General features: G+C 42.0%; 1 protein-coding gene across 1 annotated transcript in view; it reads left to right on the forward strand.

Moving 5' to 3' along the window:
- The window catches only part of trpn1 (transient receptor potential cation channel, subfamily N, member 1), a 70,773-nt gene that overhangs the window by 44,875 nt on the left and 10,653 nt on the right, over positions 1-15,245 (forward strand). The window contains exons 17-25 of the mRNA XM_017700601.2: positions 2,220-2,420; positions 3,053-3,151; positions 3,350-3,556; positions 4,346-4,447; positions 4,575-4,673; positions 6,315-6,470; positions 8,184-8,291; positions 13,262-13,459; positions 13,789-13,998. Of these exons, the coding sequence (XP_017556090.1) occupies positions 2,220-2,420; positions 3,053-3,151; positions 3,350-3,556; positions 4,346-4,447; positions 4,575-4,673; positions 6,315-6,470; positions 8,184-8,291; positions 13,262-13,459; positions 13,789-13,998 (1,380 nt within the window). The remainder of the gene's footprint in view (positions 1-2,219; positions 2,421-3,052; positions 3,152-3,349; positions 3,557-4,345; positions 4,448-4,574; positions 4,674-6,314; positions 6,471-8,183; positions 8,292-13,261; positions 13,460-13,788; positions 13,999-15,245) is intronic.

Consider the following 15,245-nt stretch of genomic DNA (forward strand, 5'->3'; position numbering starts at 1 on the left):
GTAAGATCTCAGATAAGGTCTCAGATTGAATGCAAATGTTTTGCACTGAATGAAATGACAAACAACTGTGCAGTATCTCATGCCATTAAATCACATTTGAATAATCCTAATACAAATTTTACCTGCATCTGTTGTTCATTGAACTTAGTTCTGCTATTTTGAAATCTGAGCCAGGACCAAACTCCAATCTCTCATGTGTAGGGCTGGTCAGTTAAAACGTGTGAAGGCTACTGTAAAGGCTGCTGTTACAACAAATCTGCATCACCATAAGGTAAACACTATATGGACAAAAGTATTGGGACACCTATACATTACACCCACAGGAGCTTTTATGACATCCCATTCTAAACCTATAGGCATTAATATGGAGTTGGTCCCCCTTTGCAGCAATAACAGTTTCCACTCTTCTGGAAAGCTTTTGGAGAGTGTCTGTGGGACTTGTTGCCCATTTATCCAGAAGAGCATTTGTGGGGTCAGACACTCATTTTGGATGAGACGGCCTGGCTCACAATCTCTGTTCTAGTTCATCCCAAAGGTGTCTGATGGGGTTGAGGTCAGGGCTCTGTAAGGGCCAGTCGAATTCTTCCGCACCAAACTCACCCAGCCATGACTTTATGGACCTTGCTTTGTGCACTGGGGTTCAGTCATGCTGGAACAGAAAAGGGTCTTTCACAAAATGTTCAATTGTTCACTAGACCTAAGGGGTATAGGCCAACCCTTGAAAAAGAACCCCATTGCTGGCCCTGCTCTGTGAGTTTATGTGGTCTTCTGCTTTGTGGCTGAGCTGTTGTTGCTCCTAGCTGCTTCCATTTCACAATAATAGCACTTACTGTTGACAGGGGCAGATCTAGCAGGACAGAAATTTCAGACTTGTGTCAGAGGTTGCAGCCTATGACAGTGCTGTGTTTAAAGTCACTGAGCTTGTCAGTACGACAACATTCTACTGCCAGTGTTTGAGACTGCCAGGCTGTGTGCTTAATTGTATCCATCCATTCGCAACGGGTGTGGCTGAAACACCTGAACTGAATAATTCGGAGGCGTGTTCCAATACTTTTGTCTATATAGTGTATATGAATTTTCATTATTTGAAAACACCAGCTGCTCTTTACACTGTGTCAAAATGTCATGCCGACTGCACCAATACAAATGAATCAAAATTGTTTAGAATAAAATCTTGTTATTTTAACTTACATTAAAATTTACAAACCCGTTTTCCCTCTCCTGTAAAGTTAAATTTTTGAAGATTTTGTTTATAAGTAACAATATATTTATTAGTTTTTGTAGGCCTATATATGTAGAACTTGATCAGGTAATGTAGAGGGCCAAATTTACATACAAATGCAAGCGCAGCACACAATGTGCTACAATGCGAGGACAGTGTGCACCAACAATGTGCCAAAATTACTTATTACTTATTCAAAATGACTTAGTACCTTCAATTTACTAATTTACTTGCAGCTTATCATGCAAACTGCCATGCTGACAGTTTTAACTACACTCATGAGGTGCTGGGTTTAAAAGACTTAAATGTGACTGAAAATTACCCACTACCCGAATAATACCTGCTTTGTGTGGGTCCATGGGGGTCCTGACCACTGAAGTACAGGGTAAAAGGGGCTAACAGAGTATCAGAGAAACAGATGGACTACAGTCTGTAACTGTAGAACTACAAAGTGCAGCTATACAGTAAGTGGAGCTGATAAAATGGACAATCAGCGTAGAAACAAGGAGGAGGTCATAATGTTATGCCTGATTGGTGTATATTTGCCTATGTTTGGCACCGCCCTCCCTCAAGCGCATATACATATCCATATCCATGCAGTTTTCCATGCATAGGGCCCAAAAATTGCGTGTTCTGGCTCAGGTGCCAGATTCCTACAGAATGTAGGCAGAATGCAGCCAAGTTACAAACCTGAAACTGGTGCAAAAGGCTTAGTACTTTGGTCTCTGACTGTTTTTCAAAAAGCATGAAAAATATTTCTTGTGACAAAAACATCTGCACTTGTTTCACACCCAGTCAGAGACAGTATTTTCTATCAGTAAGTATAAGACTAGCTAATCAAGCCAAATTTGTACTCCTGTTCTCTCTTTTCTGCCTTGGTAGCTGTCTGAGCCTCACCTGGAAGTGAGCAGTACACTATGGACTGTGCATATGTAAGCTGCTGTTGCTAGTCCTGTGGTATCCATGTTACCAGTCATGTGACCTTTTTGACATACAGGAAGGCAAAGCCGCCCTACACCTGGCCGCTGAGCAGGGCCACAATGACATCGCTGACATCCTGCTGTCCCATAAGGCCTTTGTGAATGCTAAGACCAAGCTGGGCCTCACACCGCTGCACCTCAGCGCCCAAAATGGCTCTGCTCGCCTGGTCAGGCTGCTGGTGGAGACTCATCAGGCCTGCATCGACGCCCTCTCACTGGTCAGACTGCTAAACTACTCAACATGTTCTATCAGTCTTCTTAGCACTGTCGTATCTGTATATCAGATCTGTAAAGAGACACAGTGGAAAATGACCATGCCCTCTTTAGAGACACGCAGTAGATTTTCATCTTTATCGTCATACTGACCTTTACAGTACTGATACCACATCCTCCAGCCAATCACAATGGTTTTTACCATGAGCTGTGAGCATCCTGACCACCTTCTGATTTTTTTTTGGGTGGTTTTAAATCACAGTGGTCATGTGATCCACAAATGTAAGTGGTCAAAGTCATACAGGACACGAGAGTTCACATCAGTACTGCTCTGTGGTTTTATTACAGTGCAAGACGTAGACGCTGTATAGTGTTTTTTATATTGTGCAGCCCAGGGGAGATTATTTCTGCATAAATGTATGCATAATTAAACAGTTAAGATGTAAATAATGTCGTTCAGAGTGGTTGAAATGCATATGAAAGACTCAGAATTATTCACAATGGTGGGCATAGGAACCAAGTATCATTTCACATTAAACCCTTTTGTTTACATTGTAATGACCGAGTTATGGAATAATGAGGGAGTTTGTAAACAGTTTTTTGTGGGTTTTTTTAATGAGTAATTTTTCTCTCACAGAGTAAACAGACTCCTCTACACTTAGCCGCTATAAGTGGACAGTTAGACGTGTGCAGCAGTTTGTTAAACCTCAGAGCTGACCTCACTGCTACAGATATCGTGAGTATTTATTCGGCATCGTCTTTCCGTCTCTCTAGTACAGTTACCTTCTCAAATTCTTCTCAAATGTTTGTCGGAAGTGGCTACACACTGCCTTCAGCTACACTACATTATTTCGTTACTTTTTATAGCTTACGATAAGTCCTAGTGTGTCCTAAACAAGTCTGTACGTGTGTGTGTGTGTGTGTGTTCCTGCAGCATGGACAGACCCCTCTTCACCTGGCAGCAGAGAATGACCACTCTGAGGTGGTGAAGCTCTTTCTGAAGCACAGGCCTGAGTTAGCCACACTGGCCAGCGTGGAGGGAGCTACATGCACTCACATCGCAGCAGCCAAGGGCAGCGTGGCTGTCATTCGAGAACTGCTCAAGTTCAGCCAGGGAGGGCTGACCACACTGCACAACAAGGTCAGCAAGCCCCAAAGGCTTAAGGTCACTTAAAGCAATTGAATGATCACACAAACCAAACCAGAATGTTCTTTTTACAACCCCAATTCCAATGAAGTTGGGACGTTGTGTAAAACATAAATAAAAACAGAACACGATGATTTGCAAATCCTTTTCAACCTATATTCAATTGAATACACTACAAAGACGAGATATTTAATGTTCAAACGGATAAACTTTTTTGTTTTTTGCAAATATTCACTCATTTTGAATTTGATGCCTGCAACACGTTCCAAAGAAGTTGGGACAGGGGCAACAAAAGACTGGGAAAGTTGAGGAATGCTCAAAAAACACCTGTTTGGAACATTCCACAGGTGAGCAGGTTAATTGGAAACAGGTGAGGGTCATGATTGGGGATAAAGGGAGCATCCCTGAAAGGCTCAGTCGTTCACAAGCAAGGACGGGCGAGGTTCACCACTTTGTGAACATCTGCGTGAGCAAATAGTCCAACAGTTTAAGAACAACGTTTCTCAACATGCAATTGCAAGGAATTTAGGGATTTCATCATCTACAGTCCATAATATCGTCAAAAGATTCAGAGAATCTGGAGAAATCTCTGCAAGTAAGCATATTTTTTAATCATTTAAAGGGAGACAGATGCATCCGTTCTTTATTTCATTTATTATTCTTTTCAATTTTCAGAGTGTTGCTGTGTGTGTTATATAATGTTTATTAACACAAGTATTTATCCTCGTAACAGTTATTAGACACACCTGTTAAAATAGGATTAATAACTGTCTGCCTCCACAGGCTAATGGCTCGTGTCCTCTGCATTTGGCTGCTGCAGGAGGTCACACAGAGGTCGTCAAGGTTCTTCTGGAGGCAGGAGCTTCAGCTGCAGAGGAGGATTTAGTGAGTTCATACAGTATCAGTAACCAAACATGCTTATAGCGTCAGATAACAACTGTAGCATGTGTTTACAAAGTACCCAACAATATCAAAGCTCAACACATTGTCCTGTGCTAATGTGTGACTGCAGGAGGGAATGACTGCTGTCCACCTGGCTGCTCAGAGTGGACACACACACATTATGGAGGTCCTGAAAGCCAGCGTCTCTCTGAAGATCATCAGCTCCAAGGTGTGCGTGTGTTTGTTTTTTAATGGATTGTGTAGGAAAACCAGAGAAAACCAGGCTAATATGCTCCATGTTGTATTTTTAAAAAATCAAAACAACAGAATATACATACACACAGGTGGGCTCCACTTACCATATAGGAGTTTTTTGTAGTTCTACAATTACAGACTGTAGTCCATCTGTTTCTCTGCGTACTTTGTGGCCCTGTTCTTCAATGGTCAGGACCCCCACAGGACCACCACAGAGTAGGTATCATTTGAGTGGTGGTGACATGTTGGTGTGTTGCGCTTGTACGAGTGGATCAGACACAGCATTGCTCATATGTTTTTACCTCGATGTCACTGCTGGACTGAGAATAGTCCAATAACCAAAAATATCCAGCCAGCAGCGTCCTGTGACCACTGTGTAAGGACTAGAGGATGACCAACACAAACTGTGCTACAAGGTGGACCATCAAGGTAAGTGTGTCTGTTAGAGTGGGCAGTGAGTGGACACAGTGTTTAAAAACTCCAGCAGCACCGCCGTGTCTGAACACATCACCACCACATCAGTTTTACTGCAGTGCTGAGAATGATCCACCACCCAAACAGTACCTGCTCTGTGAGGGTCCATGGGGGGTCCTGACCATTGAAAAACAGGGTAAAATGGGGCTAACAAAGTATCAGAGAAACAGATGGACTACAGTCTGTAACTGTAGAACTGCAACGTGCACCTGTAGGGTTAGAGGTGCTGATAAAATGGTCAAAAAAAGTATTGATACAAGAAAGTGTGCTTAACAAAGAGGTCAGTTCAGTTTATATAGCACATGCATTTCTGTGCAAAAATCAGAGACCACCCTTCATTTAAGTTATTTATTTGATAGAAGTTATTAATGAGGAGGCTAAATATGTGTAACGAAGGAGAAAGGCAAAGAAAAAGAAGTGAAAAAACAGGAGTTTTGAAAAAGGATTAAAATAGAAAAACATAGAAAATGGGCCTCCTAACAACCATGCAAGACCTGTTAGACCACCAACACAGACCCCGTCAGATAAACAGCGCTTAAAGCTTTCGTCTTTGAGAGGGAGGAGAAAATCAAGCTGCTTCAGATCTGAAACAGTCCACATCCATCCTTCCACTGTGAGAAGACGACTCAGCGCTGTGGGTCTGAAAGGATGTGTAGCTGTTCAAGAAGAACCTCACTGAGAAAAGGAGACGGACACGTCAAACAAAGAAGCTGCTGATATTCTTAGAACAGTGGACTGACCACCCCAGAGTCCAGACCTCAACAGGTGGGTGTGGAAAAATCTCCCTGCAGATTTCCTGAGTCTTCAGAAAAGTATGGAAGCTGTAATCAAGGAAAAGCGTGGACACAATAAATACTGATATTGTATTTTGTTGTTGAGGCCTCTGTGAAATGTGTTTTCTGCTCTTTTTTGTCTCTGAAAAACAAATGACTTCTACTTATACCCAGTTTGACTGGAAATAAATGCACATTGGTCTTGTGGTGAGTGGGCCCGTGTCCTCTGTGTGGGCTGCTCTGTGGCTTCTGGGAGGGATAGGACTTAGTCACACATCCATCACACACCCATTGGATGCTGGTGCAGTAAACACAGTGGGTGTTAACAGAAAAGGAAATTAAATCATTTTTACTGTGTCTGAGTGTAGACGGGGCTAACGGCTCTACATGTGGCAGCCTGTTTCGGACAAGTGGACTTTGTGAGGGAGATTTTGACCAAAGTCCCAGCAGCTATCCGCAGTGAGCTGCCCACGGGGAGCAGCAGCAGCAGAGACAGCACGAGGAAACACCAGCTCTCCACTGAGGTGACCCCAGTCTGGACTTCCACAGCATACACTAAACCACTAATATCACTGATAGCAGGTCAAATATCAGAATTCATACTTCTGTCTATGTGTGCAAGCATGTATTCCTGGTTATCGAGATATTGGCTTCTACGGTAGCGATATTACAGACGTCTGCTAGGTCTAAATGAGCCTCGTACCATGCTGTGAGCATCCTGACCAATCAAAGCTCCAGATGAGTGTTTTGATGAGTCTGGATTGACTTTTTTGCATATTTGCCACAATTAATTATTTAAGGTATTAAAGCATTTTTTCAATGATTATTTTCATTTTTTTGAAGGAAAAAGGTTATCCAGCACCAACCTGCACTTTGTGTGGAATGTTGTTGATAATTGGGATCAATTAAAGTCGACACGCCCAAGTGTGAGTGGAAGAGGAAAGAAAGAAGGTTATATGAATATGTTGGTCTGGAAAGTGTTACAAAGCTTTGGCACTCCAGCAAACCACCGTTTAGACTGTCATCTCCACATAGAGGGATCTTGGAACAGTGATGCATCTTCCCAGAAGTGGCCAGCCTAGCAAAATTCCTCTAAGACAACTCATCCGTAAAGTCACAAAAGAGCTCAGTCAGTCATCTAAGAAACTGCATTCATGATTTCACTATTAGAAAAAGAGCTAAAATGGTATCAACAGGAGAGCTGAAAGGGGAAAAACACTAACCAAGGGGAACATTAAGGCTGGTCTCTCAAGCCTTTTGGAATAATATTCGGGAATAATGAGGAGTACAAAGTAGAACTTTTTGGAAGGCATGGACATTACAACTGCCGTAAAGCTAACTCAGCACTCCACGATTTTCTGTAACCGATGGATCCATGAATTCTGCGCTCCACCTGATAATCCAGCTGGAGAAGGTCCGGTCATAACTCTTCGATCCAGAGCAAAAGACTAATCCCAAAAGTCCAATCCCATTTCTTATTTTTACCCCAGCTCATTGTTTTCAACTGTCACCTTGCCCCACCATATGCCTTCAGAGGGGGGCCGGGGGACGGGGGTTATTTATTATCACCCACCCCTAATTCTTCAGTGATATGAAGGTGAAACTAGCTGTTCGCTTACTTATTCGAATAATCAGCAGCCTTTAGCCTTTAAAGCTGAATTTAATACCTGCACAGCTATGTGCAAGACTGACCTCCTGTTGTAGAAACATTTGGTTGCAGTTGTTGGTGCTAAAGGTGGCACAACCAGTGATTAAAATTTAGAGGGCCACAAACTTTTACATTTTGGTTTTCTTCAATAAGTGAAATTTTCATTTAGAATATTTAGTGCTTTTGCATTTCCTCATGTTCGCTGTGTTTTGTATGACATTTCGTATGGGGATCGTATGAGAACACTTTTCACAGCGCTGTAGAAATAGACTTGCCTTTTTTCGAAAATGGAAAAAGTTGCTCAAGCAACACTTCTATTAGTTTTGAAATAAGCACAGCTGATGTTACACAATGTTCTGCTCGTCGCATGCGATTGCACATTTCCAGAAAGAGGGCTCAAATTTGACATCACTCTAATTTACCTTATGTACGAGTGCTGTCTTTTTGGTTTATTTTTTGTTTCATTTGTTTTATATTTTCTATATACATATATGTTGGTTTCTCAGCCTTATATTTTGCAGTATATGCACAGTAGTATTTTTTCCATATGTAATATGAGTTTATTTATTTTCTGTGTGGTTGTGTGCAGTCAGGATATACTCCCTTGCACCTAGCAGCTCAGTCTGGGCATGAGAACGTGGTGCGCTTGCTTCTGAATTCATCTGGAGTGCAGGCTGATGCTGAAACAGACTCAGAGGCAAGTCCCCCTAGATACCACCACTTAACATACACACAGGCATACACAAATACACACAAAGTAAGGTGCAACATAGAGAATGAGAACTAAGACTACAGCACAGAAAACTGGAACTTTAGTCCTCTAGTGCTGTTCAGTGATTTTGCTTCTCTAACTGGGATTCGTAGATGTGTTAAACCTGGGACACCACAAAACTATGCTGGACCCCTGGGGTTTTAAGTTCTAGGGTAAAGTAAGTCTAAAATTACAAATAAAAGAAACAGGAGTAATACAGGAATGATAATTCTTGTGTTTTCAACTAAATTAATTAGTATGAAAATGGACAAAATTTGATATTTGATTGTTTTTGTGACATATATTCTGATATACATTCAAAGTTCATTAAGGAAAAACTGCAGATGACATCAGCTGTAATAGAGTTCTGCTGTAATAGATCTCTGCTGTAATAGAGCTCTGCTGTAATAGATCTCTGCTGTAATAGAGCTCTGCTGTAATGGGTCTCTGCTGTAAAAGATCTCTGTGGAATAGATCTCTGCTGTAATAGATCTCTGCTGTAATAGAGCTCTGCTGTAATAGATCTCTGCTGTAATAGAGCTCTGCTGTAATAGATCTCTGCTGTAATAGATCTCTGCTGTAAAAGATCTCTGTGGAATAGATCTCTGCTGTAATAGATCTCTGCTGTAATAGAGCTCTGCTGTAATAGATCTCTGCTGTAATAGATCTCTGCTGTAAAAGATCTCTGCTGTAATAGAGCTCTGCTGTAATAGATCTCTGCTGTAATAGAGCTCTGTGGAATAGATCTCTGCTGTAATAGGTCTCTGCTGTAATAGATCTCTGCTGTAATAGGTCTCTGCTGTAATAGAGCTCTGCTGTAATGGGTCTCTGCTGTAATAGATCTCTGCTGTAATAGATCTCTGCTGTAATAGAGCTCTGCTGTAATAGAGCTCTGCTGTAAAAGATCTCTGCTGTAAAAGATCTCTGTGGAATAGATCTCTGCTGTAATAGGTCTCTGCTGTAATAGAGCTCTGCTGTAATAGATCTCTGCTGTAATAGAGCTCTGCTGTAATAGATCTCTGCTGTAATAGATCTCTGCTGTAATAGATCTCTGCTGTAATAGATCTCTGCTGTAAAAGATCTCTGTGGAATAGATCTCTGCTGTAATAGATCTCTGCTGTAATAGAGCTCTGCTGTAATAGATCTCTGCTGTAATAGAGCTCTGTGGAATAGATCTCTGCTGTAATAGATCTCTGCTGTAATGGGTCTCTGCTGTAATAGAGCTCTGTGGAATAGATCTCTGCTGTAATAGGTCTCTGCTGTAATAGATCTCTGCTGTAATAGGTCTCTGCTGTAATAGAGCTCTGCTGTAATGGGTCTCTGCTGTAATAGATCTCTGCTGTAATAGATCTCTGCTGTAATAGAGCTCTGCTGTAATAGAGCTCTGCTGTAAAAGATCTCTGCTGTAAAAGATCTCTGTGGAATAGATCTCTGCTGTAATAGGTCTCTGCTGTAATAGAGCTCTGCTGTAATAGATCTCTGCTGTAATAGAGCTCTGCTGTAATAGATCTCTGCTGTAATAGATCTCTGCTGTAATAGATCTCTGCTGTAATAGATCTCTGCTGTAATAGATCTCTGCTGTAATAGATCTCTGCTGTAATAGAGCTCTGCTGTAATAGATCTCTGCTGTAATAGAGCTCTGCTGTAATAGATCTCTGCTGTAATAGATCTCTGCTGTAAAAGATCTCTGTGGAATAGATCTCTGCTGTAATAGATCTCTGCTGTAATAGAGCTCTGCTGTAATAGATCTCTGCTGTAATAGAGCTCTGCTGTAATAGATCTCTGCTGTAATAGAGCTCTGCTGTAATAGGTCTCTGCTGTAATAGATCTCTGCTGTAATAGATCTCTGCTGTAATAGAGCTCTGCTGTAATAGATCTCTGCTGTAATAGATCTCTGCTGTAATAGAGCTCTGCTGTAATAGAGCTCTGCTGTAATAGATCTCTGCTGTAATAGAGCTCTGCTGTAATAGATCTCTGCTGTAATAGATCTCTGCTGTAAAAGATCTCTGTGGAATAGATCTCTGCTGTAATAGGTCTCTGCTGTAATAGAGCTCTGCTGTAATAGATCTCTGCTGTAATAGAGCTCTGCTGTAATAGATCTCTGCTGTAATAGATCTCTGCTGTAAAAGATCTCTGTGGAATAGATCTCTGCTGTAATAGAGCTCTGCTGTAATAGATCTCTGCTGTAATAGAGCTCTGCTGTAATAGATCTCTGCTGTAATAGATCTCTGCTGTAAAAGATCTCTGTGGAATAGATCTCTGCTGTAATAGATCTCTGCTGTAATAGAGCTCTGCTGTAATAGATCTCTGCTGTAATAGATCTCTGCTGTAATAGATCTCTGCTGTAATAGAGCTCTGCTGTAATAGAGCTCTGCTGTAATAGATCTCTGCTGTAATAGATCTCTGCTGTAATAGAGCTCTGCTGTAATAGATCTCTGCTGTAATAGATCTCTGCTGTAATAGAGCTCTGCTGTAATAGATCTCTGCTGTAATAGAGCTCTGCTGTAATAGAGCTCTGCTGTAATAGATCTCTGCTGTAATAGAGCTCTGCTGTAATAGAGCTCTGCTGTAATAGATCTCTGCTGTAATAGAGCTCTGCTGTAATAGATCTCTGCTGTAATAGAGCTCTGCTGTAATAGGTCTCTGCTGTAATGGGTCTCTGCTGTAATAGATCTCTGCTGTAATAGAGCTCTGCTGTAATAGATATCTGCTGTAATGGGTCTCTGCTGTAATAGGTCTCTGCTGTAATAGATCTCTGCTGTAATAGGTCTCTGCTGTAATAGATATCTGCTGTAATGGGTCTCTGCTGTAATGGGTCTCTGCTGTAATAGATCTCTGCTGTAATAGATCTCTGCTGTAAAAGATCTCTGCTGTAATAGATCTCTGCTGTAATAGGTCTCTGCTGTAATGGGTCTCTGCTGTAATAGGTCTCTGCTGTAATAGATCTCTGCTGTAATAGGTCTCTGCTGTAATAGATATCTGCTGTAATAGGTCTCTGCTGTAATGGGTCTCTGCTGTAATAGAGCTCTGCTGTAAAAGATCTCTGCTGTAATAGAGCTCTGCTGTAATAGTTCTCTGCTGTAATAGAGCTCTGCTGTAATAGAGCTCTGCTGTAATAGATCTCTGCTGTAATAGAGCTCTGCTGTAATAGAGCTCTGCTGTAAAATATCTCTGCTGTAATAGAGCTCTGCTGTAATGGGTCTCTGCTGTAATAGATCTCTGCTGTAATAGAGCTCTGCTGTAATAGTTCTCTGCTGTAATAGAGCTCTGCTGTAATAGGTCTCTGCTGTAATAGGTCTCTGCTGTAATGGGTCTCTGCTGTAATAGATCTCTGCTGTAATAGAGCTCTGCTGTAAAATATCTCTGCTGTAATAGAGCTCTGCTGTAATAGATCTCTGCTGTAATAGATCTCTGCTGTAATAGGTCTCTCCTGTAATGGGTCTCTGCTGTAATAGATCTCTGCTGTAATAGAGCTCTGCTGTAATAGGTCTCTCCTGTAATGGGTCTCTGCTGTAATAGATCTCTGCTGTAATAGAGCTCTGCTGTAAAATATCTCTGCTGTAATAGATCTCTGCTGTAATAGAGCTCTGCTGTAATAGATCTCTGCTGTAATAGAGCTCTGCTGTAATAGAGCTCTGCTGTAATAGGTCTCTGCTGTAATAGGTCTCTGCTGTAATAGAGCTCTGCTGTAATAGAGCTCTGCTGTAATGGGTTTCTGCTGTAATAGATCTCTGCTGTAATAGATCTCTGCTGTAATATGTCTCTGCTGTAATAGAGCTCTGCTGTAATAGGTCTCTGCTGTAATAGAGCTCTGCTGTAATGGGTCTCTGCTGTAATGGGTCTCTGCTGTAATAGATCTCTGCTGTAATAGTTCTCTGCTGTAATAGGTCTCTGCTGTAATGGGTCTCTGCTGTAATAGGTCTCTGCTGTAATAGTTCTCTGCTGTAATAGGTCTCTGCTGTAATGGGTCTCTGCTGTAATAGATCTCTGCTGTAATAGAGCTCTGCTGTAATAGATCTCTGCTGTAATAGAGCTCTGCTGTAATAGATCTCTGCTGTAATAGAGCTCTGCTGTAATGGGTCTCTGCTGTAATAGATCTCTGCTGTAATAGATCTCTGCTGTAATAGAGCTCTGCTGTAATGGGTCTCTGCTGTAATAGATCTCTGCTGTAATAGGTCTCTGCTGTAATAGGTCTCTGCTGTAATGGGTCTCTGCTGTAATAGATCTCTGCTGTAATAGAGCTCTGCTGTAATAGGTCTCTGCTGTAATGGGTCTCTGCTGTAATAGATCTCTGCTGTAATAGAGCTCTGCTGTAATAGGTCTCTGCTGTAATAGGTCTCTGCTGTAATGGGTCTCTGCTGTAATAGGTCTCTGCTGTAATAGAGCTCTGCTGTAATAGGTCTCTGCTGTAATAGAGCTCTGCTGTAATGGGTCTCTGCTGTAATGGGTCTTTGCTGTAGTAGATCTCTGCTGTAATAGATGTCTGCTGTAATAAGTCTCTGCTGTAATGGGTCTCTGCTACTACCTACTTTACTTTTAATGTAAGTCAATGGAACCAGACTTTTTTCCAAGGCGTTTTGCACCGTTTCTTTTAGTCCGATCATCATAAGATTCACGGACATTGTAAAGAGCAAACGGCGTTTTCAATTATGTCAAAAACTAAAAAATGTTAAAAATGGAGATACAAGGTTTTCTCCCGACAACAGCGATATGTTGGGTTCTTAATGCCTTTGCAATTCAGTGGAGGCAAGATATAACAGCTTAGAGAATTCGGTGCTCCTAATATGATGCTGCCTGCAGAGTAACAATACAACATTAAGAGTTCGGTAGTCCTGGTTAGATGTCCGATGGTCTTATGTGAACATTTAACTATATCCAAGTATGGAAAGTGACTAGCGTGCACATTTGTGTTGCAGGGTCTGACTCCTCTGCACCTGGCTGCTCGGAGTGGTCACACGGCTGTGGTTGGTCTGCTGCTCAGCAGGTCTGCCTCACTGCTGCACCTCAGGGACCGCCGAGGGCGGACCTGCCTGCATCTGGCCTCCGCACATGGGCATGTGGCCACAGTGAGGGTCCTGCTGGGCCAGGGAGCTGACATTAACCACACTGACAAGGTCAGACATCAACAACATATTACTTACATCACAAAATTTAGCCATGAGTATTTTTACTAGTACTGTTTTCAGCTATGGCGCGTCTATTTTTATAGGTAACAGTGTGTCACACAGTGTCAGAAACCACAAAGGCAAAGCAATTAGAGTTTACATAAAGGGCAATTCCACCAGTTTTTTTAATGTCAGCATATTTCAGTTGTTGAGATGATCAATAATTTAATGTATTGACTCTTGCAATTAAGTATAGGGTTCGTTGATATAGGAAAGCGTGTGTAAATTCCAGGTGCCCCCTTGTGCAGTGTGCTCAGCCTCTTTATTTTGGCCTCCAGGGTGGCTGGACTGCTCTGCACTATGCGGCTAAAGCCGGCTGTCTGCAGGTGGTACGTTTCCTGGTGGAAAGCGGAGCGTCTGCACGGGCTGAGTGCCACGCCAGCCGCACCCCGTTGCAGTACGCGGCCGAGGAGACCCACCAGGCCACGGTCAGCTTCTTGCTCCACCAACGGGACAACAACACGCTGCGTCTTCTAGAGGACAAAAAGGTGAAGCGAACATCACTCATACCCCCTTTAGCCGTGTTTTTCATTCTCCATAAAGAAATCAACTTCAAATATCTCGGGTCAACCATCCAGAGCAATGGACAGAAAACAGGTGAAGAAGAGGGTGCAGGCAGGATGGAGTGGGTGGAGACGGGTGTCAGGGCTGATGTGTGACAGAAGGATAGCAGCAAGAGTGAAAGGGAAGGTTTGCAAGACAGTAGTGCGTCCTGCTATGATGTGTGGTTTGGAGACTGTGGCTCTGTCTAAAAGACAGGAGGCTGAGCTGGAGGTGGCGGAGATGAAGATGCTGAGATTTTCGTTGGGAGTGAAAAGGATGGACAAGATTAGAAATGAGCAGATCAGAGGGACAGTGAAGGTGGAGCAGTTTGGAGATAAAGCCAGAGAGGCCAGGTTGAGATGGTTTGGACATGTGTTGAGGAGGAATAGTGGATATATTGGGCAAAGAATGTTGGAGATGGAGCTGCCAGGTAGAAGCAGAAGAGGTAGACCTCAGAGAAGGTTTATGGATGTAGTGAAGGTGGACATGGAGATGGTTGGTGTGAAAGTAGAGGAGGCAATGGATAGGGCAAGACGGAGGCAGATGATCTGCTGTGGCGACCCCTAAAGGGAGCAGCCGAAAGAAGAAGAAGAAGAAGAAGATAAAGAAATCAACTGATGTTTGATTAGTGTGCGGAAAAACAGCTTAATTGTCAGACCAGGGCAGAAAAATAACAACAACATGGGCATTATGTACAACAAAAGTTGTGCAACATATAATAATATACATATATCTTGAAAGAGTAGAGTAATAAAGTATTATTACAATAATACACTAATAAACATTTGGTAACTCCAACTCTGCGTTCAGGGAGGTCCAACAGCATTGAAAAACAGATCTTTAGTCTTTGTCCTCTAAATTATTATCAATATATTATGTTATAATCTAATCTTTTCGAACCTCTTCCTCACTTTTAATATTTGACATTAATTCTGTTTCCCTGCTTTCCATCCTGTCAACCTAAATCCAAGCAAATACCTGAAATGTTGCAAAATATTATGCAAATTAGACAGTATTTCCATCAGTCTCTACAAAAGAATAAGACTTTCATGGTGATTTTATTTGATATTTGCTTTTTTTATTCAGTATGTCAAAATGCACATGGAAAATGTGGATGGAAACCTGGCAGTAACTGTTTTTTTGCTTCCTCTTGCAACACTAGAGGGCAGTATTGCACAGTATGTACCCGTGA

This window comes from Pygocentrus nattereri, chromosome 1, assembly GCF_015220715.1.
Source record: "Pygocentrus nattereri isolate fPygNat1 chromosome 1, fPygNat1.pri, whole genome shotgun sequence".
NCBI classification, from domain to species: domain Eukaryota; kingdom Metazoa; phylum Chordata; class Actinopteri; order Characiformes; family Serrasalmidae; genus Pygocentrus; species Pygocentrus nattereri.